At 38.3% G+C, this 18,057-nt stretch overlaps 1 protein-coding gene across 11 annotated transcripts in view; it reads right to left on the bottom strand.

Annotated features, from left to right (window-relative positions):
• The window catches only part of myt1l (myelin transcription factor 1 like), a 303,857-nt gene that overhangs the window by 84,290 nt on the left and 201,510 nt on the right, over positions 1 to 18,057 (bottom strand). For all 11 annotated transcript variants that reach the window (XM_031902860.1, XM_031902863.1, XM_031902856.1 and 8 more), the window contains one exon: positions 155 to 486. In XM_031902860.1, coding sequence (XP_031758720.1) covers positions 155 to 486 — 332 coding nt within the window. The remainder of the gene's footprint in view (positions 1 to 154; positions 487 to 18,057) is intronic.

An 18,057-nucleotide genomic window follows, 5' to 3' on the forward strand; every position in this document is an offset into this window, starting at 1 on the left:
AATCATCTTTTAACAATGAGTAGAACCATGATGGAAATGTTTACGTTTGTCTGTTAGGGGGATGTGTTCTATTCGTGCAGTTCATGTATGCAGCATCTCAAACTCTTTAAATTCATGTATTCAATTTTTATTTCACAAATACCTTAAGCATTACCTTGTTCTTCATCATCCTCTTCATAGTCCTCATATTCCTCATCGTCTTCAATTTCCTCTCCATATTCTTCATCCTCCTCTTCATCGTCTTCAATTTCCTCTTCTTCATCCCTATCTATCTCTTCATCTTCTTCATCATCCTGATCTTCATTGGCATCTGAGTACTCTTCCTCCTCTTCCTTCTCATCCATGTCCTCTGTCCCATCTGTCTCATAGCATTCATCTACTGAGGAGTTGTCTGCCTTTCCAGGAAATGGTTTTCGTTTAGGGGCAGGTTCTTGGGGCTTATTATCCTGTGTTTTCCTCTTCTTAGCCAAGGGACACCCATAAACACTGCAACGAAATAGAATGACATTATAAGAAGGATTCTATTATAAAAATAATTTACATGATTAGTACTCAAAGCTAAACATGAATGACTAAATGACGACTTAGGGGTATCAAAATAACTAGCATTGCTCCAAATATCCTGTTGTAGCGGTTAACAGTGAAGGCCATTTAGTCTGAGACCCCTAATATTCAATGACACCTAAAATACTGTTGATAATATATGTGTTAGAGTGACATAGGAAAGATATAAAAATAGTATAGGCATGAATACAGTATAACATTATGCTAAAACTTGAATGTTTGTTTTGTAGGATAGTTCCTTTCAGCATTGTAGCCATTATAGAAACAAGCATCTCACAAAAGGAACCCTAGCTGAACAATATATTTTTCCCACTTCCTTTTCAGTGGTTTAATTTTTACCCTTGTAGGAAAGTAATGAAACAGCCGCTGAGAGTATTTTAGAGAAGCCACCTAGCAATTTCCAGCTGGATGAACCTCCTACCAATCTCCTACTGTGTGAACTTACGGCACCTCAAGCTTAACCTAACAAAAACTAAACTAATCATCTTTCCTCCTAATCCTGTCAACTCGGCATGTTGTCTGGGGGGAATATTTAACTCTCTCCTTCTCTGACCACACTTTGCCAAAACCTTAAACCTTTCTGCCTTGCTGCCCCTTACATTTGGAATGCCATTCCTGATTTCCTCCTGTGAGAGTCCTCCCTCAGGCTCTTCAGAACTAAACCCAAAGACCACCTCTTGGAGCACATAGCACTTAAACTTGGACCTGGCACTTATATTGCAGTGTCACTTACAGTAACCTGCAGCACTAGATACCCTCCTATGTGTCTGTAAATAACCCTCCCACTTAGATTGTAAGCTCTATGGGCCAGGTCCTCTATCCTCTAGTCTTTGACACTTAGCTTCTAATCTTTAAAGGGGTTGTTCACCTTTAAATTAGCTTTTAGTATGACATACATAGACTTTGATATGCTGAGACAATTTGTAATGGGTTTTTCATTTCTATTTTGTTGTGGTTTTTAGTTATTTAGGTTTTTTGTTCAGCAGCTCTCCAGTCTGAAATTTCAGCAGCCATCTTGTTGCTAGGGTCTTGCTTACCTTAGCAAACAGGCAATGGTTTGAATGAGAGACTGGGATATAAATAGGAAAGTGCCTGACTGGAAAGATAAGGAATAAAAGGTAACCATAATAATAGTATTGTAAGCTCACAATAGAGTTTTTGCTGCCGAGATCAGTGACCCCCCCATTTGTAAGCTGGAAAGATGCAGAAGATTCAAAAACTGTAACAAATAAATAATGAAGACCAATAGAAAAGTTGATAGAAACAGGACATTCTACAACATACTTATGTTAACCTAAAGGTAAACCAGCCCTTTAATGTAACTGTACTTTTTATTTATTATTATTATTATTATTATTATTATTATTATTATATTTACCCTGTTTGTTCAATTAATTTATTGTTCTGCTGTACAGTGCTGCGTACACAATCTATGTTATATAAATAATTATATATCTTTCTATCTATCTTTCATCAAAATCATATATCATATTTGGATCAACCCTGAGATGAAAATGTACTTTGATAAATTGAATCTTCCATGCACTGTATAGGTAAAGACACAAGGGAAAAAACTGAGAAAATCCTTCCAGTCTCTTTCCTTTATGGAGATTTTCTGTCTCAATATCCTCTGCAAGAAATATGGAAAGCCATCTAAAGGGATTTCAGTCACGCTATATGAGACATGGCTTTAAAAATACACGCTGACGCTTCTGGAAAGTTCATATGAGGACAGGTAACTGAATGCAGTCAGACCATCTTGTATAAGCCACTGCCTATACATGCAACGGGTGTACTGCAATAAACATTAGATTTCTCTTCTGTAATGGAGGAAAGTCACAACACCTTGAATTGTAACCAACTAATGACTTTAGTGATAAAGTTCATTAATCTGGCAGGGACAGGCAGCCTATAGCACACTCAATTACCTTCTGCTCTAAGCAGCCAGGTGGATGCTGGGAATTGTAGTCCCAGGATGGCAGTATCAGCAACCTTTGCCTATGGATTTAGTCTAATCTCATACTGATATTTTGTGCCTTTTGGCCTCTAATATCATGTCTGGTTTCTCTACGCTCATGTCTGTTGCACTCTTACAAGAAGAGATCTGCATTAATACCGAGCTGAAAGAGTTTGCAATATAAATTATCCTGTTAATTCACATAGCGATGCACATTTTAAAGGCAAAACTCTAAGCTCTAAATAACTCATCATCAAATTACAAATAATTTTATCATGAAATGAAATGAGCAACGTCAGTTCCAAACAATTACTGAAATACCACAAAGGGAGGAAAAGACTCGAAGAAAAAAGTCTAGATTTAATGAAGCCTGAAAATACTTACTGTCTGAAGATGTAATAGACAATTCCTTAATTTATTTGCCGCTGCATCCCATCAGCCTGTAGCTAATAACTCTATTTCCTCTATCAAGAACTATTATTTTTGTATATATATTCTACTTTATCTTATTTTTTTTTTAAAGTTCCGTGTTCTCTCGCTACAAAGAGATTATTAACATTCGTTTTAAAATGTCAGCGCTTGATATGCAGCTCACGCTCAGCCTAGGGAATACCATGCGTCTCTCCCCGAGGCTCCATATCACTCCTTGCTAATCACATGCTACAGTAGCTGCTCCAGCACCAATACAGCCACATAACAATATGAGACCGGGGGAAGCACTTCTGTTTCCCCAGCAAATGAGGAAAGGTACGCATTCCTGGGCAACGGGCAACATTAAATAATGCAAATATTATACATGTTTTGTCTCATTAAATACAACTTACAGAAATGTATATGTAATAGATTCCCCAATGGATTTGGCTTTGGTCAGAATAAAGATATGAAATCCCTTCTCCGGAAACCCATTATATAGACTTATGAGTGGGCCATCCCCTTTAGAGCCCATTATAAGCAAATAATTCTAATTTTCAAAAACCATTTCCTTTTTCTCTGTACAGGTATGGGGTCTGTTATGCGGAAACCCATTATCCAGAAAGTTTGGAATTACAGAATAGCCATCTCCCACAGACTCCATTGTAATAATAAGTATTTTTTTATAAATGATTTCCTTTTTCTCTGTAATAATAAAACAGTATGTGATCCGTTATCTGGAAACCCCTTATCCAGAAAGTTATGAATAATGGAAAGGCCATCTCCCATAGACTCCATTATAAGCAAATAATTCTAATTCTTAAAAATGATTCCTTTTTCTCTAATAATAAAACAAAACCTTGTACTTGATCCCAACTAAGATATAATTACCCCTTATTGGGGGCAGAACAGCCCTATTGGTTTTATTTAATGGTTAAATGATTCCCTTTTCTCTGTAATAATAAAACAGTACCTGTACTTGATCCCAACTAAGATATAATTAATCCTTATTGGGGGGCAGAACAGCCCTATTGGGTTTATTTAATGGTTAAATGATTCCCTTTTCTCTGTAATAATAAAACAGTACCTGTACTTGATCCCAACTAAGATATAATTACCCCTTATTGGGGGCAGAACAGCCCTATTGGGTTTATTTCATGGTTAAATGATTCCCTTTTCTCTGTAATAATAAAACAGTACCTGTACTTGATCCCAACTAAGATATAATTACCCCTTATTGGGGGCAGAACAGCCCTATTGGGTTTATTTAATGGTTAAATGATCCCCTTTTCTCTGTAATAATAAAACAGTACCTGTACTTGATCCCAACTAAAATATAATTAATCCTTATTGGGGGCAGAACAATCCTATTAGGTTTAAATGATTTTTTAGTAGGCATAAGGTATGGAGATCCAAATTACAGAAAGACCCCTTATCTGGAAAGCCCCGGGTCCCCAGCATTCTGGATAACAGGTCCTATACCTGTAATAATAATAAAACAGCACCTTGTACTTGAGGGTAACTAAGCTGCAGGAATTCATATTGATGGAAAAACAATCCTATTCAGTTTATTTTTTGTTTAAATGATTTTAAACAGGCTTAAAGTATGAAGATTCAAATAATGGATAGGCTCCTTATCTAGAAAACCCCAGGTACCAAGCATTATGGATAACAAATCCTAGAACTGCATTGGTATTATTATGCTTTTTTTATAGCACCAATGTAAGTTTCTATATTAAGATTTCAGTCTAGTTCCCTTCACTTGATCATACGATACACAGACAAGGTTCATAAAGGAAACCTGAACCATAACATTTTCATCGGGTATAGCAGTTCTGCCATAGTTTTATGGTATTGCTAAGGGAGTCATCATTGCTGCAGATGTTGTCCTTTTAAACTGGCTGTGCCTTCAAGAATGTTAAATAAATTCCTAGACTGTTGATTTGAGGGGATTCTAACACAACTGGAGGGTTATGAGAGGTGATATGGAAGGTTGTGACCATCCAGCTCAAGTATGGCTTTATTTAGTAAATATGTAGGTGACAGCATTAATATTATATATAATGATAATTGATGTTTTTCAGATGAGGTACATATTAATTCAATAACAATAATTTTTGGGGTGTGGATTCCTTTAAACAATAATGAATGTGCATGGATTTTTTTAGGCAAATATAGACCATGGCTATACATTATACGCAATGGTGCTGTGAATCCACAGCCTCTTTTAGAATTCCTTTTCATCCAGGAATCCCTTCTGGTCTCTAACTGACAAGAGAGTATATAACCAGTCAGGGTTCATACCAGGGGACCCCAAACTTTTATACACGTGAGTCACATTCAAATGGGTAAAAAATGTGGCTGGAGCAACACAAGCATGAAAAAGTTCTGGGGGTGCCAAATGCTATGCTATGATTGGCTATTTGTTTGTCCCTATGCTCTGTTTGGCAGTACCCCTGGTTTTAATGCAATACAAATTTGCCTCCAAGCCAGGAATTTAAAAATAAGCACCTGCTTTGAGGCCACTGGGAGCAACATCCAAGGGGTTGGAGAGCAACATGTTGCCCCCGAGCCACTGGTTGGGGATCACTGCTCTTTACCTTTCTTTATCTTCTCAGTGCCATTCCAAGCTTTTTAAACTACAGCTATTTACTGTAGACACAGAGCACACTGTAACAATATATTGTCTAAGACGCTGGGTAGAAACTACCTTAGCTTTGCTCCAACCCAGAGGGTAAGCATTAACCTTTATCAAAATGGAAATTTAAGGAGTAAACTTGATTCTCTTCCCAGGTCTCCATTTTCTTTCCATACAAATGAGGGGAGCCTCTAATGGCTTGAAACCATATGTACTGTATGTGGTACACTTCCCCGACTCTACATATGCTGATAAGTAAACTCTGCACTGCACTAATGAGCACCAATTACGGTGTAACTAGTCTGTAGTTTAGATCTGATCTGCAACTGCCCTTTTTTTTATTTAAAACATAATAGGATGTGCCATGAAAATGGACATTTCTGAAGCACACCTTGGTTTTCTTCCCAGGATACCTTCTGCTTTACATACAGATGAATAAAGGGTCTTCTTATTTTATCTAGAGCCAGTCCTCTTCATCAGGACTACATCTTGCTGACCAAAACGACAGAACACTTCCTGCCTATTCTGTATTTCATACGGGTGAAAATAATTTGCTTATCTATTAGACTTAGGGGCACATTTACTAATCCACGAATCCGAATCCCAAATGGGAAAAAATCGGATTGGAAACGAAAATGTTGCGACTTTTTTGTCGACGTTGCATTTTTTCCGTATTTTGCGCGATTTTTTCGTCGGCGTTACGACTTTATCGTATTTTGCGCGCCTTTTTCGTCGCCGTCACCATTTTTTCGTATTGAGCAATTGTAAACGGCGGAAAAAACAATCCGATTTTTTCGCGACGTAAGAGTCGCGGAAAATATACAATAAAGTCGTAACGGCGACGGAAAAAATCGCGGGACATACGAAAAAGTTGCGGTGCGTGTATGGCATGTCGGCGAGTCTATCGATATCGCAGGAGTCTGCTGATATCGGTCGACTCACCGATCGGCCAGGTTAAAAGATTTTGATCGGGCGCCATAGAAGGCGCCTGAGCAAAATCTGCCGTCAGGGCTGAATCGGCAGAAGGAGGTAGAAATTGTTTCTACCTCCTTATCTGCTGTTTCAGTCCTGAAGGTTAGTAGCCACGTGTGTGGCCACCTTAAGGGTTTGTTGGGAGCTTGAATCTCATTCAGTCATGGGCAAGCTCCACTAATAATTTTCCCCATGCTACAAACTCTTAATGATGTAAATTCACTTGGCTGTACAAGACCTATTACTGAGAACTGATCTGCTTGTCAACCTTGGCATCTGTGCTGCTTTCACAAGGGACCAGCTTTTGTGTTTAATGTAAACAGGGCAATATTTTTGTTATGTGCAAAAAAATCCATACAATCTAACCAACATCTCTGCAGCTGCTTGCTCTGGACAATGAGCTAATGGAAGCAGCCATTTTTACAGACATATGCAGTATTATCTATTTAGCGGATGAACACTATAATCTGTAGGACAGGGATCCCCAACCTTTTATACCCGTGAGCCACATTCAAGTGGAAAAAGTGTTGGGGAGCAACACAAGCATGAAAAAGGTTCCTGGAGGTGCCAATGAGAGCTATAATTGACTATTTGATAGCCACTATGTGGAATGGCAGGCTATAGAAGGCTCTGTTTGGCTATATACTTTTTTTTATGGCTGCAAAAATTGCCTCCTTTACCAGAAATTCAAAAATGAGCGCCTGGTTTGAGGCCACTGGGAGCAACATCCAAGGGGTTAGGGAGCAACATGTTGCTCGTGAGCTACTGGTTGGGGATCATTGCTGTAGGATATAGATTTCCTGTTAGCCAAGTTTTTCCTTAATGCTCATTTTATTATGACAGAAAATGGTACTTTTTTAATCAGTTTATCAAAATGTTTGCCATTGCCCAGTTTTTGATCCAGAGTATTTCCCTTTGGGGGCCCGAAGGTACTTGGTAGGAAAACATTTATATAAAGGGGTGCTACAATACCAAATGCATTGAAACTTACCTATAGACTCTAGAGTCACCCACTGACTGACCAAATTATTGACCTCTTGTATATAAATTTATAAAGACTTATATTTAACTTTACCTATCACTTTTGAACAAAGCACCTCAAATATTCTTGTAAAACTGCTACTTCTTCCCATCCATCCATACATTGGCTGTTACTCAGTTGAAAATAAATACAGTAAATAAGGGCTTGTGCGTTACATCAATAAATATGCTATTTAGTTAATTGTAGCCCATTTCCTATTAAAGTGACCTTGGATGGAGAAGGGAAAAATACACAGCATCTTCATTAGTCAGTTTTGATTCACTTCAAGGTAATTTTCTACCTACATTAACATTAAAGGTCAAATAACCTGGGTCACGGAATAGAAATAGCAGCAGGTGAGCTAGTGACTAACACTTCAATTAGTGAACTGAAAGTTGTCTTTTAGAATTTAATTGTTAGCTAGCCATCTTGTAACTTTCTGTATATACAGTATTATAGTATATATGTAGTATATATGTGTGGTCCTCTGGTTCAGGGGGATAAACAAAAAAGACTAAAAATCTTTGCCATAAAGTCTCTCTCTCTCTCTTGATACACACACATATATAGATATACTGTATACAATACATATGATTAGGCAAATAAATTAAATAACATGCCTGGCTACAGAATAAAAATGATTATACAGGTATAGGACCCATTATCCAGAATGCTCGGGACCAAGGGTATTCCGGATAAGGGGTCTTTCCGTAATTTGGATCTCAATACCTTAAGTCTACTAAAAAATCAATAAAACATTAATTAAACCCAATAGGATTGTTTTGCATCCAATAAGGATTAATTATATCTTAGTTGGAATCAATTACAAGGTTCTGTTTTATTTCTACATAGAAAAAGGAAATCAGTTTTAAAATTCTGAATTATTTGATTAAAATGGAGTCTATGGGAGACGGGCATTCCGTAATTCGGAGCTTTCTGGATAACGGGTTTCTGGATAAGGGGTCCGATACCTGTAATACAAATGAAATTACAAAAGAACTAACAGGGTTTCAGGTAAGAAATCAGTTGTATTGAAGTTTTGGTCTCAGAAGACTGGTTTGCTATTGGTTAGTGTTATTCCTGGGTTTGGCAAAAGGGGTAGGTTTCAGGAATAGCTTACCAGTTCTGGTGCAGCAGGTGGGTAGATTAGCAATGGGACCAGCATCCCACCATTGTTATGGTTGGAGTAGTCAATCGCAATAAGAAGTGGTTAGACTCTGAGCCCTGAAATGGGTAGTTGGAAAGGTGAGTGGATTATTGGGTAGGCCTGGGAGAGGAGCTCAGCCTCGGATGGAGAATTGAGAAAGGCAGGAACTAGGCTTTAAGTTCTGGGTCAGGGCGGTCCTCTGGAGGAATAGTTGGCTGTGTTTTGCTAAGATTAATATTTGTTGTACAAATAGTTTACAATATGTTTTGAATGGTTGTACTTGTTAATTCTAAGCAGACTTCTTTTTTCAACCCTTTTTTACCCCCCTGAGTACGGGGGTAAGGTAAATATCGACACTGTGTTTATCATGTCCTATATATACAACTGTTCAAGGCTTGTACATTTTTTTTCAGTGTATTAAATTGTATGTTATACTTAAATTTACCCCAACCCCCAGCATGGTACTGTATTTTAGAACTGCAATTAGCATTTACCTTTTTTGCCATTTTCCTAACTAACCCTGTAGAGCTTGTTGCTTACATTTTTTGTTCAAGCTCATTTTGACAGTCAAATCTTTGGTCAGGGACCCAGTTTGGTCATAACAAGGGAACAGTTATAAGTACAGATTGACATTCAATCATTCAGCTATATTTCCAAAAATATCTAGGCCACAAATATGTTGTTACCCCAAATTTTACCTAGTTTGACCTTCAGGTTGGGGTTTTTTAATTATCTAGAAAAGCAAATATACGTTATTCTCAAATCTCTAACTGGCCTTCAGGTTGAGACCCCATGTCACTCCTGCAGGTTCTCTAAGGGGCCAGGCAGGCAACTAATGTTTCCTGTGCTGTTTGATTGTGAATGCCCAGAGAGAGAGAGAGAGAGAGGGAGATAACAAATCTCCGCATAATCTACAAAACACATAAAATAGAGTCCCCCCCCCAAAAAAACCCATGATTTTTCCCCCATTACATTTTTGCTGATTCTTTTTTTGAATGTTACAGTATGGCATTTCTTCTATTTTGCCCATAGTTACTACCATAGCACCACATGGAGCATTTTGACTACCAGCTTGATTGAAGCAGGACAAAGAAACCCTTTCCCTCAACCTTTATTGTGTGCTAGAGCAGCCCTTCCTCTGCTTGATTGCTAATTTTGTAGGTCAAAATAACACACATTTTGTCAGTGTTTCCTTCTGTAAATTTTGTCTTTACTATTTTTATCACTTGTGAAGATTATGATGTGTACTATATGATAAAGCAGCTATTTATATTTTGCCCCTGAAGCTAAAGTTTAGCAGCAAGTGCCAGCATCCCCTGAGAAGCGAAGGCCTTCGGGGGGTTGATAGATGCCTTCACCCTCAGCAACAGTTGGAGGGAGTCAAGTTGGTCATCCCTAGAGTTGCCTAAATCATCTTGTATCAGAAAATATCATAAAACGATGAACGTTTTTGACTATAAATGAGGTTAATGTAGCAGACCACACAAATACAAAAGACATGCTGGCACTAGACCATGAATATATGAATAATTGACTTTAAATGTGTCAACTTTTTTTTATTTTTTTGTAACTGTCTTTATTGCCACAGAACATCTTGCTAAAGTAGACAGTGTACTGGCTTCATTTGTATGCAGAAGAGCGGAGGTACTTTTAATGTACCAGTCCAGGCCAATATATCATTTCAGCAGTGAATGCCTCTGGAAAGGTGTGACAGGCTGCTCTGGCTTCTGCTCACACTGGAGATGCTCCATCAACAAAATATCTGAAATAATTATCACATTTGCATTGATGCTTCTGCTTACAAACAGTGACAGAAAGGATATTGATAGCATTTTCATTTCCTGTGGAACAGTTCGGGCTTAAATAGGACAGAAACAGCGACCATATTTTGGGGCTTATTTACGAACAGAGATAATAAATTGGATCAGTGAGGTTATCCGTAGCAGCCAATAAAATTTTGGCTTTGTTTTCTAACAGACTGTTTATAGCTACATGCCGATTGGTGGCAATTGTGCAGTTTTGGAGCTATGTAAGGAGATAGTATATTTGAGTTTTGACGTGTCAGTGGGGGTCAATTATAAACACTAGGTAAATTTGCAACTGGATAGTAACCCATGGCAACCAATCAGAAGTTTGCTTTCATTGTTCTACCTTCAGCTGGCTGGAAAAATCTAATCACAGATTGGTTGCTATGAGGTACTGCCCAGGTGCAAATTTGCCCAGTGTTTATAAATGAGCCCCAGTGTGTGTTTGAAGGTGTATCAGACGTGTTGTATCTAACATACAAGGACCTCTAGAGCAATCAAAGAGGCCAAATCCAAAACCAAAGATATTATCACCATGGGCTGGAAAGTAAAGGACTGATTTGGACAAGGACAGGGGACTGGTAGGTGTGAGAACCAAGGCAGGCAGGACAAGGACTCTAATAAAGTTGCAAGAACATGCATAGAAGCAATGGCGATAGGTGCTCCATGCAGGGTCGGACTGGGCCACTGGAAGACTGGGAGAAAACCCAGAGGACCCAAGCAGCCCAGACCCAATCCCCACAGGGCATTATACCAAGCTGCAGGTCTCCCTGCCTCCCCCAATGCACTGACCGTAAGTTTAATTTAGACATGCTCTGGGGAGGGGGTTGAAAGGCTGCAGTGGGGGCCATTGGGGGGTGCAGGGGCTCCCGAGGCTCACCCCCAGCCCGACCCTGGCTCCATGGTGACAAGTGGATAACTTAAACAATCCAATAAAATATCTGTATATACCAAATGAGATGATACAATGATAGCACCTACATCCTTCCTGCTATATCAAGAGCTCTATGGCTTGGTGGGAAATGCCAGGGGTCCTGGGTTCCCAGACATAATCAACCTTCCACCTCTAACCCTGCCACTGATGTGCTTCTCTGTCAAAATCTACTGATCTGTATGAAAGCAAAAGAATGAGGGTGAAAACTATTACCGCATAGCAGACAGAGAACTATTATTTTTTCGAGGCACTGTGACCTAAAACCCAGAAAGACTGACATTGCTTGCAGAATATTTTATGAATATCCCACAGTGCACCCTGTTGTACAGGAGCCATACATTAATTAGAGCATTCAGCAGACACCGCAATGTGTTACACTCATCCAAGTGAATCTTCATTTTTCACATGCAGCGCCGTACTAATTAAAATCAGCTTTGCAATTAAATGTGGAAAATTGTGTTCTATTTTTCCAGCCTGGGCTAGGGAGAAAATGCCTTTATTTTTAGGATATTTTATTTTGATGCAAATGAATATCCCCATCAAAGTGAAACCTGCAGAAGGAAAATATAAGGATTTCTTTCTTTCTTTTTTTTTTTTTAATATTATTATACCGCGTCTTCTCGGTTGCAAGATGCAATGCTTCACTATCTCTCTGCCAGTACCTGGCCCTGTTCCAATGCTTTTAGTGAGTGCTATCTGTCAAGGCATGAATAATACAGCCCCAAGGCTGTCGGCTGAATCCAAATGAGGCATACATCAGGAAGAAAGCACTCGACTTTAGCTCCAGAACATGCTCCTGTGAAGACAGGCAATTATTCACCCACGGCTGCAGCCATGGCAATCAAACTGGTGGGTGAAAAGGTATATGGAATATATATGTATATATATATGTGTGTATATATATATATATATATGTAAAGAACTATGACACAACAATCTAGATAACATTCAATACTTTCCTAATGAAGAGAGTAGAAAGCCTTTTATAACAGTTATCATGAATCTGATACAGCTTAGATTTAACCCTTGAGGGTAGCAGGACCCTTCCAGCAGATAGCAGTCCCGTTTTAGGGCAGTGGCACACTGGGAGATTAGCCTCCCTGAGATAAATCTTTGTTACCGCGGGCGACTAATCACCCCGCAAAGGCATCCCACTAGCAATAATGTTAATCACCGGTGGGATAACATACATGTCGCTTTGGTTTCCTGAGGTTACCGGAAGTTTCCTTAAGAGGCAACTCCGGGTGACTTCGGGAAAACGAAGCAAAGCGTATGCCATCCCACCGGTGATTTACATTCTTGCCGGTGGGATGGCATTGCGGGGAGATTGTCAAGGAGTTTAGTCGCCCGAGGTAATGTAGATTTATCATGGGCCACTAATCTCCACATGTGCCATTAGCCTTATATTAAAGCAGTTAAACATCTTATAAGTCTCAGGACACAACCACAGCTATTCCTTAACAAACCACGTGATCAGGCTGGATCATCCAAGTGCCCATAGAATACTGCTGCTGACAGTGGTGCCATTGTAAATGCCAGAAGATATACCTGTGATATGTGACTCAAGCATAACACTTTTGGTGCTGGGAACCCTGTAACAGAATAGAAATCTACCATAATCGTTTATATATGCAAGAGCAATGTGACTTATTATTATTGTATTTAGCCCACTGAGCCTAGCAATCTGCAATCAATGGCAAAGCCCCAGTTGGGTAGTACAAGGAGGTGAAGCTTAGCAGGAACACAAATAAACAGCAATGATCAATTTAATAGTCAGAATATAATGTTCCACAATCTAACTGATTTTTTTGGGGAGTTTAAAGGGGATCACCACCCACAAATATTTTTTTGCAAAATAAATGAGCTTTCTTAATTAAAAATTTGGATAGTTTATACTGTTTTCACGTTATTGTAAATCTTTCATTGATAACTGTATCACTTATTGTAATATAAAAAACAGTTTCTACCAAAAAATCTCACTCTGCCATAGAACAGTGAAAAATGGGGAAATCTGCCAAGCAGAGAAATAATTCTACATTAATACAGGTATAAAATACCCATCGTCCAAAAAGCTCGAAATTACGAGTAGGCAATCTCCCATAGACTCTATTTCAATCAAATAATGCAAAATTTTACAAATTGTTCCCTTTTTTCTCTGTAATAACAAAAGAGTGCCTTGTACTTGATCCCAACTAAGATATAATTACCCCTTATGGGGGGCAGAACAGCCCTATTGGGTTTATTTAATGGTTAAATGATTCCCTTTTCTCTGTAATAATAAAACAGTACCTGTACTTGATCCCAACTAAGATATAATTACCCCTTATTGGGGGCAGAACAGCCCTATTGGGTTTATTTCATGGTTAAATGATTCCCTTTTCTCTGTAATAATAAAACAGTACCTGTACTTGATCTCAACTAAGATATAATTACCCCTTATTGGGGGCAGAACAGCCCTATTGGGTTTATTTCATGGTTAAATTATTCCCTTTTCTCTGTAATAATAAAACAGTACCTGTACTTGATCCCAACTAAGATATAATTACCCCTTATTGGGGGCAGAACAGCCCTATTGGGTTTATTTAATGGTTAAATGATTCCCTTTTCTCTGTAATAATAAAACAGTACCTGTACTTGATCCCAACTAAGATATAATTACCCCTTATTGGGGGCAGAACAGCCCTATTGGGTTTATTTAATGGTTAAATGATTCCCTTTTCTCTGTAATAATAAAACAGTACCTGTACTTGATCCCAACTAAGATATAATTACCCCTTATTGGGGGCAGAACAGCCCTATTGGGTTTATTTAATGGTTAAATGATTCCCTTTTCTCTGTAATAACAAAAGAGTGCCTTGTACTTGATCCCAACTAAGGAATCCTTATTGGTGGTAAACCAACCCTATTGGATTTTTTTCTACTGTTTAAATGATTTTTAAGTAGACTTTAAATAGGGTCATCCAAAAACCCGAAAAACCCAAGATCCCAAGCATTCTGGATAACAGGTTCCATACCTGTACAGTAAAGCATGGAATGATTATGAAAAGGTGCTATTCCTCTAGTTAAATCTGGTTGACTTTACTTAAAGCAGAATTGAATAGAAAGACATGGTACCTAATAATCAGACTAATGATGTGTATAAAAATCATTCTGTCTGCTTCATGTAACTATGGGAAATACATTCTCAAAAATGTATTCAGACCTCCCTCTTTACCAGAACAGAGCTTAGCTGAGGTTGAAAAACCCGTGCATCTGTTGGGTTGAAGAATTTGCTTCAAAGAAAACAGAAATAATAGAAATTAAATTCATGTAAAGGATACTCTGACATGTCCCACCCCCCCAAAAAAAAATTCTCCCTAGATTTACTTATGCAGCACATTGTGCGTAGTGCGGTTTTCAGACACAAATCATCATGTTTTCCCCACAATACAGAGATTCCTCCCTAGAAATCTAGCATCATTATGGCCGTGCACCAAGTTCCTCCACATTTGAATGCTCATTCACTAGCACTATCAGAATGGGAATGCCATCACTTCTGGGGTACCAACACACAATAACCCACCTTCATCTCCAAGCACTACTTACATTTAATAATGATGTACTTTTCAATACCATGTTCATCAAGACTTTCCTATAATCTTGAAAAAGCTTAAAATACAACCCATTTCCATTTTTTATGGCATTAAATAACCCACCTTCTTCATTCCAATATTTCCAATTCCAAAATCCAATCCATAGGCCCCTAACAGTCTGCTAGTTATGTTCCTAAAAATACCTTTAATTACTGGTCTTTGGCAAATAAACACTAAGCAACATACAATATTTTACATGACCCATTATCTTAGATTTAGGGCTTATACATTTAATTATCAACAAAGAGTTTCTGAACCATGACCATGGGGGTATAATTATACAAGGTAAACCAACAGATATACCCGAACACCAACAATCTTGCAATCATGTCATCCTTTTTTGTTTTATTGACCTTTCCCCAACACCATCCATGCCTGAGTTCATTGTAGATAATAGTGCGTGCTGAAACCCATTGAATCTTTCTTGGATTCTCTTATCAAGAATCAAGTCTTATCAAAACCCTTTGTGATGCCTGCACAGTTCTAAAAAGCGGTAAATTAGAACTTCTGCTACTTTTTTATGAGATAAAATGGACAAACAGGCTAAAAAGTTTACAGCTTATTCTTTGTATATTTTAATGGACTTTATTTTTCACTGAATATCACTTCAAAAATCACTTCAAAAATAATTTCATCATCTCATCCACAAGCAAAGGGTCAACAAGATCAAAATCATTAAGTCATTGGAGCTTTTCCTCAATGTACTGTATCTCAACTTAGCTCAAGTCAATAGTCAGTGCTACACTAAATATGAGGGTTCATCTATAAAGCAAGTACAATATGCAAAGTTTTGATCCACCATGTTTTTTTTTTTACTTCCAATTCATTGTTTTTTTCCATAAATGGGAGCATACTTGTAGGCACCAGCAAAGCAGTGTATACTAAAATTTGTGTATAATATATCAAGAAGGACAAAAATGTGTGTCTACTTTGTAGACATATTTGAATGTAGCTGCAAATGATGTTGATGATCTTTATAGTTCAGTTGTCTCTTTAAGTCCTACCCGCTGTTTATGATAAATTAATGGAGCAAATCCAGAATCTCAGTGTAACTCATGGATATAAACTCTCTCTCTGATAGGTGGGTTGCCAAAGTCCTCTATATGCTCTCTATTTGAACTATGATGGACCCATCTTGATAAAACTTCTATACAGCTTGTACATATACAGTTAATGCTGATATGTGCCCTACGGTAAGTCAATTCATGGACTTCTTCCAACAGAATTAACAAATGCTTAATCAGTACCAGACTGTGAAATTCTTATAATAGGCCTACGGGTAGTATTAGAGCTAAAGCAAGCAAGCCATAAGTAATTAGTTTGTGTTCATATGTATGTGTCTTTCATAAATACATTTACCGATAGAGTGGGCTCTAATAATCCAATGTATCTCACAGTACATCATATTGTAGAAAAACACCTTCAGAAAAAGGAGTGATGTTGCTAGTGATGAGCTAAATGAATTCTATATGGACATTCTAGTTTAAATTTGTTACTGCTTTAAAGGGACTAGTAAAGGATTTAATAAATACTCATAGTTTATTAAATCTTGCAGATTAAAGCCACATATTAGCTAATAAAGCTGTTCACCATTGTTCATATCATTCTAGTTAAATGACTGTAAATGAATGTAAAGCAGTGTTGATCTGATTGTGAACACTTTGTTGAAAAGCCACCTATAGCAACCAATCAACAGGTAGCATTAACCAACCACCTGTAAACATAGGTTACAGGGCAATCATGGGCCATCAATCATCATTTCCCAAGCATTTTTTTTCTCTAGAAAATAGTGCAATGAATCTCTAGAAAATAGTGCAATGAATCTCTAAATCTCCGTCACTTGCTGACCTTGACTTCAGTAGGGTTTCTATATACTGTATACTGCTTTGTACTGGGGCATCCAGTAAAAATGAGACTACCGTGGTTAATTTACTGCAATACTATGAATGGCAGTAGGCAACAGGTTTAAGGAGTGTGAGATTTATTTGCATATGTGATAAATATGTTCACATGTGCAATCGCAGATGTGAAAAAATTCTGCATCTGCATCATTTTTGTTCTTCCTAATCTGCTGACAGTTCAGTTCATGTCTGTATCTGCTTTATCAGGGGTACAAAAGCCCTGATGACTCCCCCAATTCTTTTCGAAGAGCCAGTGTGCTTTATAGACTGTACACCAGCATTATATAACACCAGTTTATACTATACACTTACCATTTCCATTTATCCCACAGGAGAAAGTCATAGCTACTTCTGCAGAATGTCTAGTGCATCTTGCCTAGTGAGCCAAGATGTTTAGTGCACTTTGTCTAGTGAACCAGGATGCCTAATGAGCCAAGATGCTCAGTAAGCCAGGATGCCTAGTGAGCCAAGATGCCTAATGAGCCAAGATGCCTAATGAGCCAAGATGCCCAATGAGCCAAGATGCCTAATGAGCCAAGATGCCCAATGAGCCAAGATGCCTAGTGAGTCTGGATGCCTAGTGCACTTTGCCTAGTGAGCCAGGATGCCCAAAGATCCAAGATGCCCCATGAGCCAGGATACCTAGTGAGCCAAGATGCTTAATGAGCCAAGATGCCTAATGAGCCAAGATGCACAATGAGCCAAGATGCCCAATGAGCCAAGATACCTAGTGAGTCAGGAAGCCTAGTGCACTTTGCCTAGTGAGCCAAGATGCCTAATCAGCCAGGATGCCTAATGAGCCAAGATGCCTAGTGAGCCAGGATGACTATGAGCCAAGATGCCTACTTATCCAGGATGCCTACTGAGCCAAAATACTTAGTGAGCCAGGATGCCTAATGAGCCAAGATGCTTAGTGATCCAACATAACTATTGCACTTTGCTTAGTGTGCATAGATGCCTGGTGAGCCAGGATGCCTAGTAAACTTAAATGCCCAAAGCACTTTGGTGAAAACTATAGAAGTTCTCTTTTCTATAACCAAAATATAGTCTGACTAGGTTCTGTTTCCTCTTGTGA

Source organism: Xenopus tropicalis, chromosome 5, assembly GCF_000004195.4.
Source record: "Xenopus tropicalis strain Nigerian chromosome 5, UCB_Xtro_10.0, whole genome shotgun sequence".
Taxonomy (NCBI): Eukaryota; Metazoa; Chordata; class Amphibia; order Anura; family Pipidae; genus Xenopus; species Xenopus tropicalis.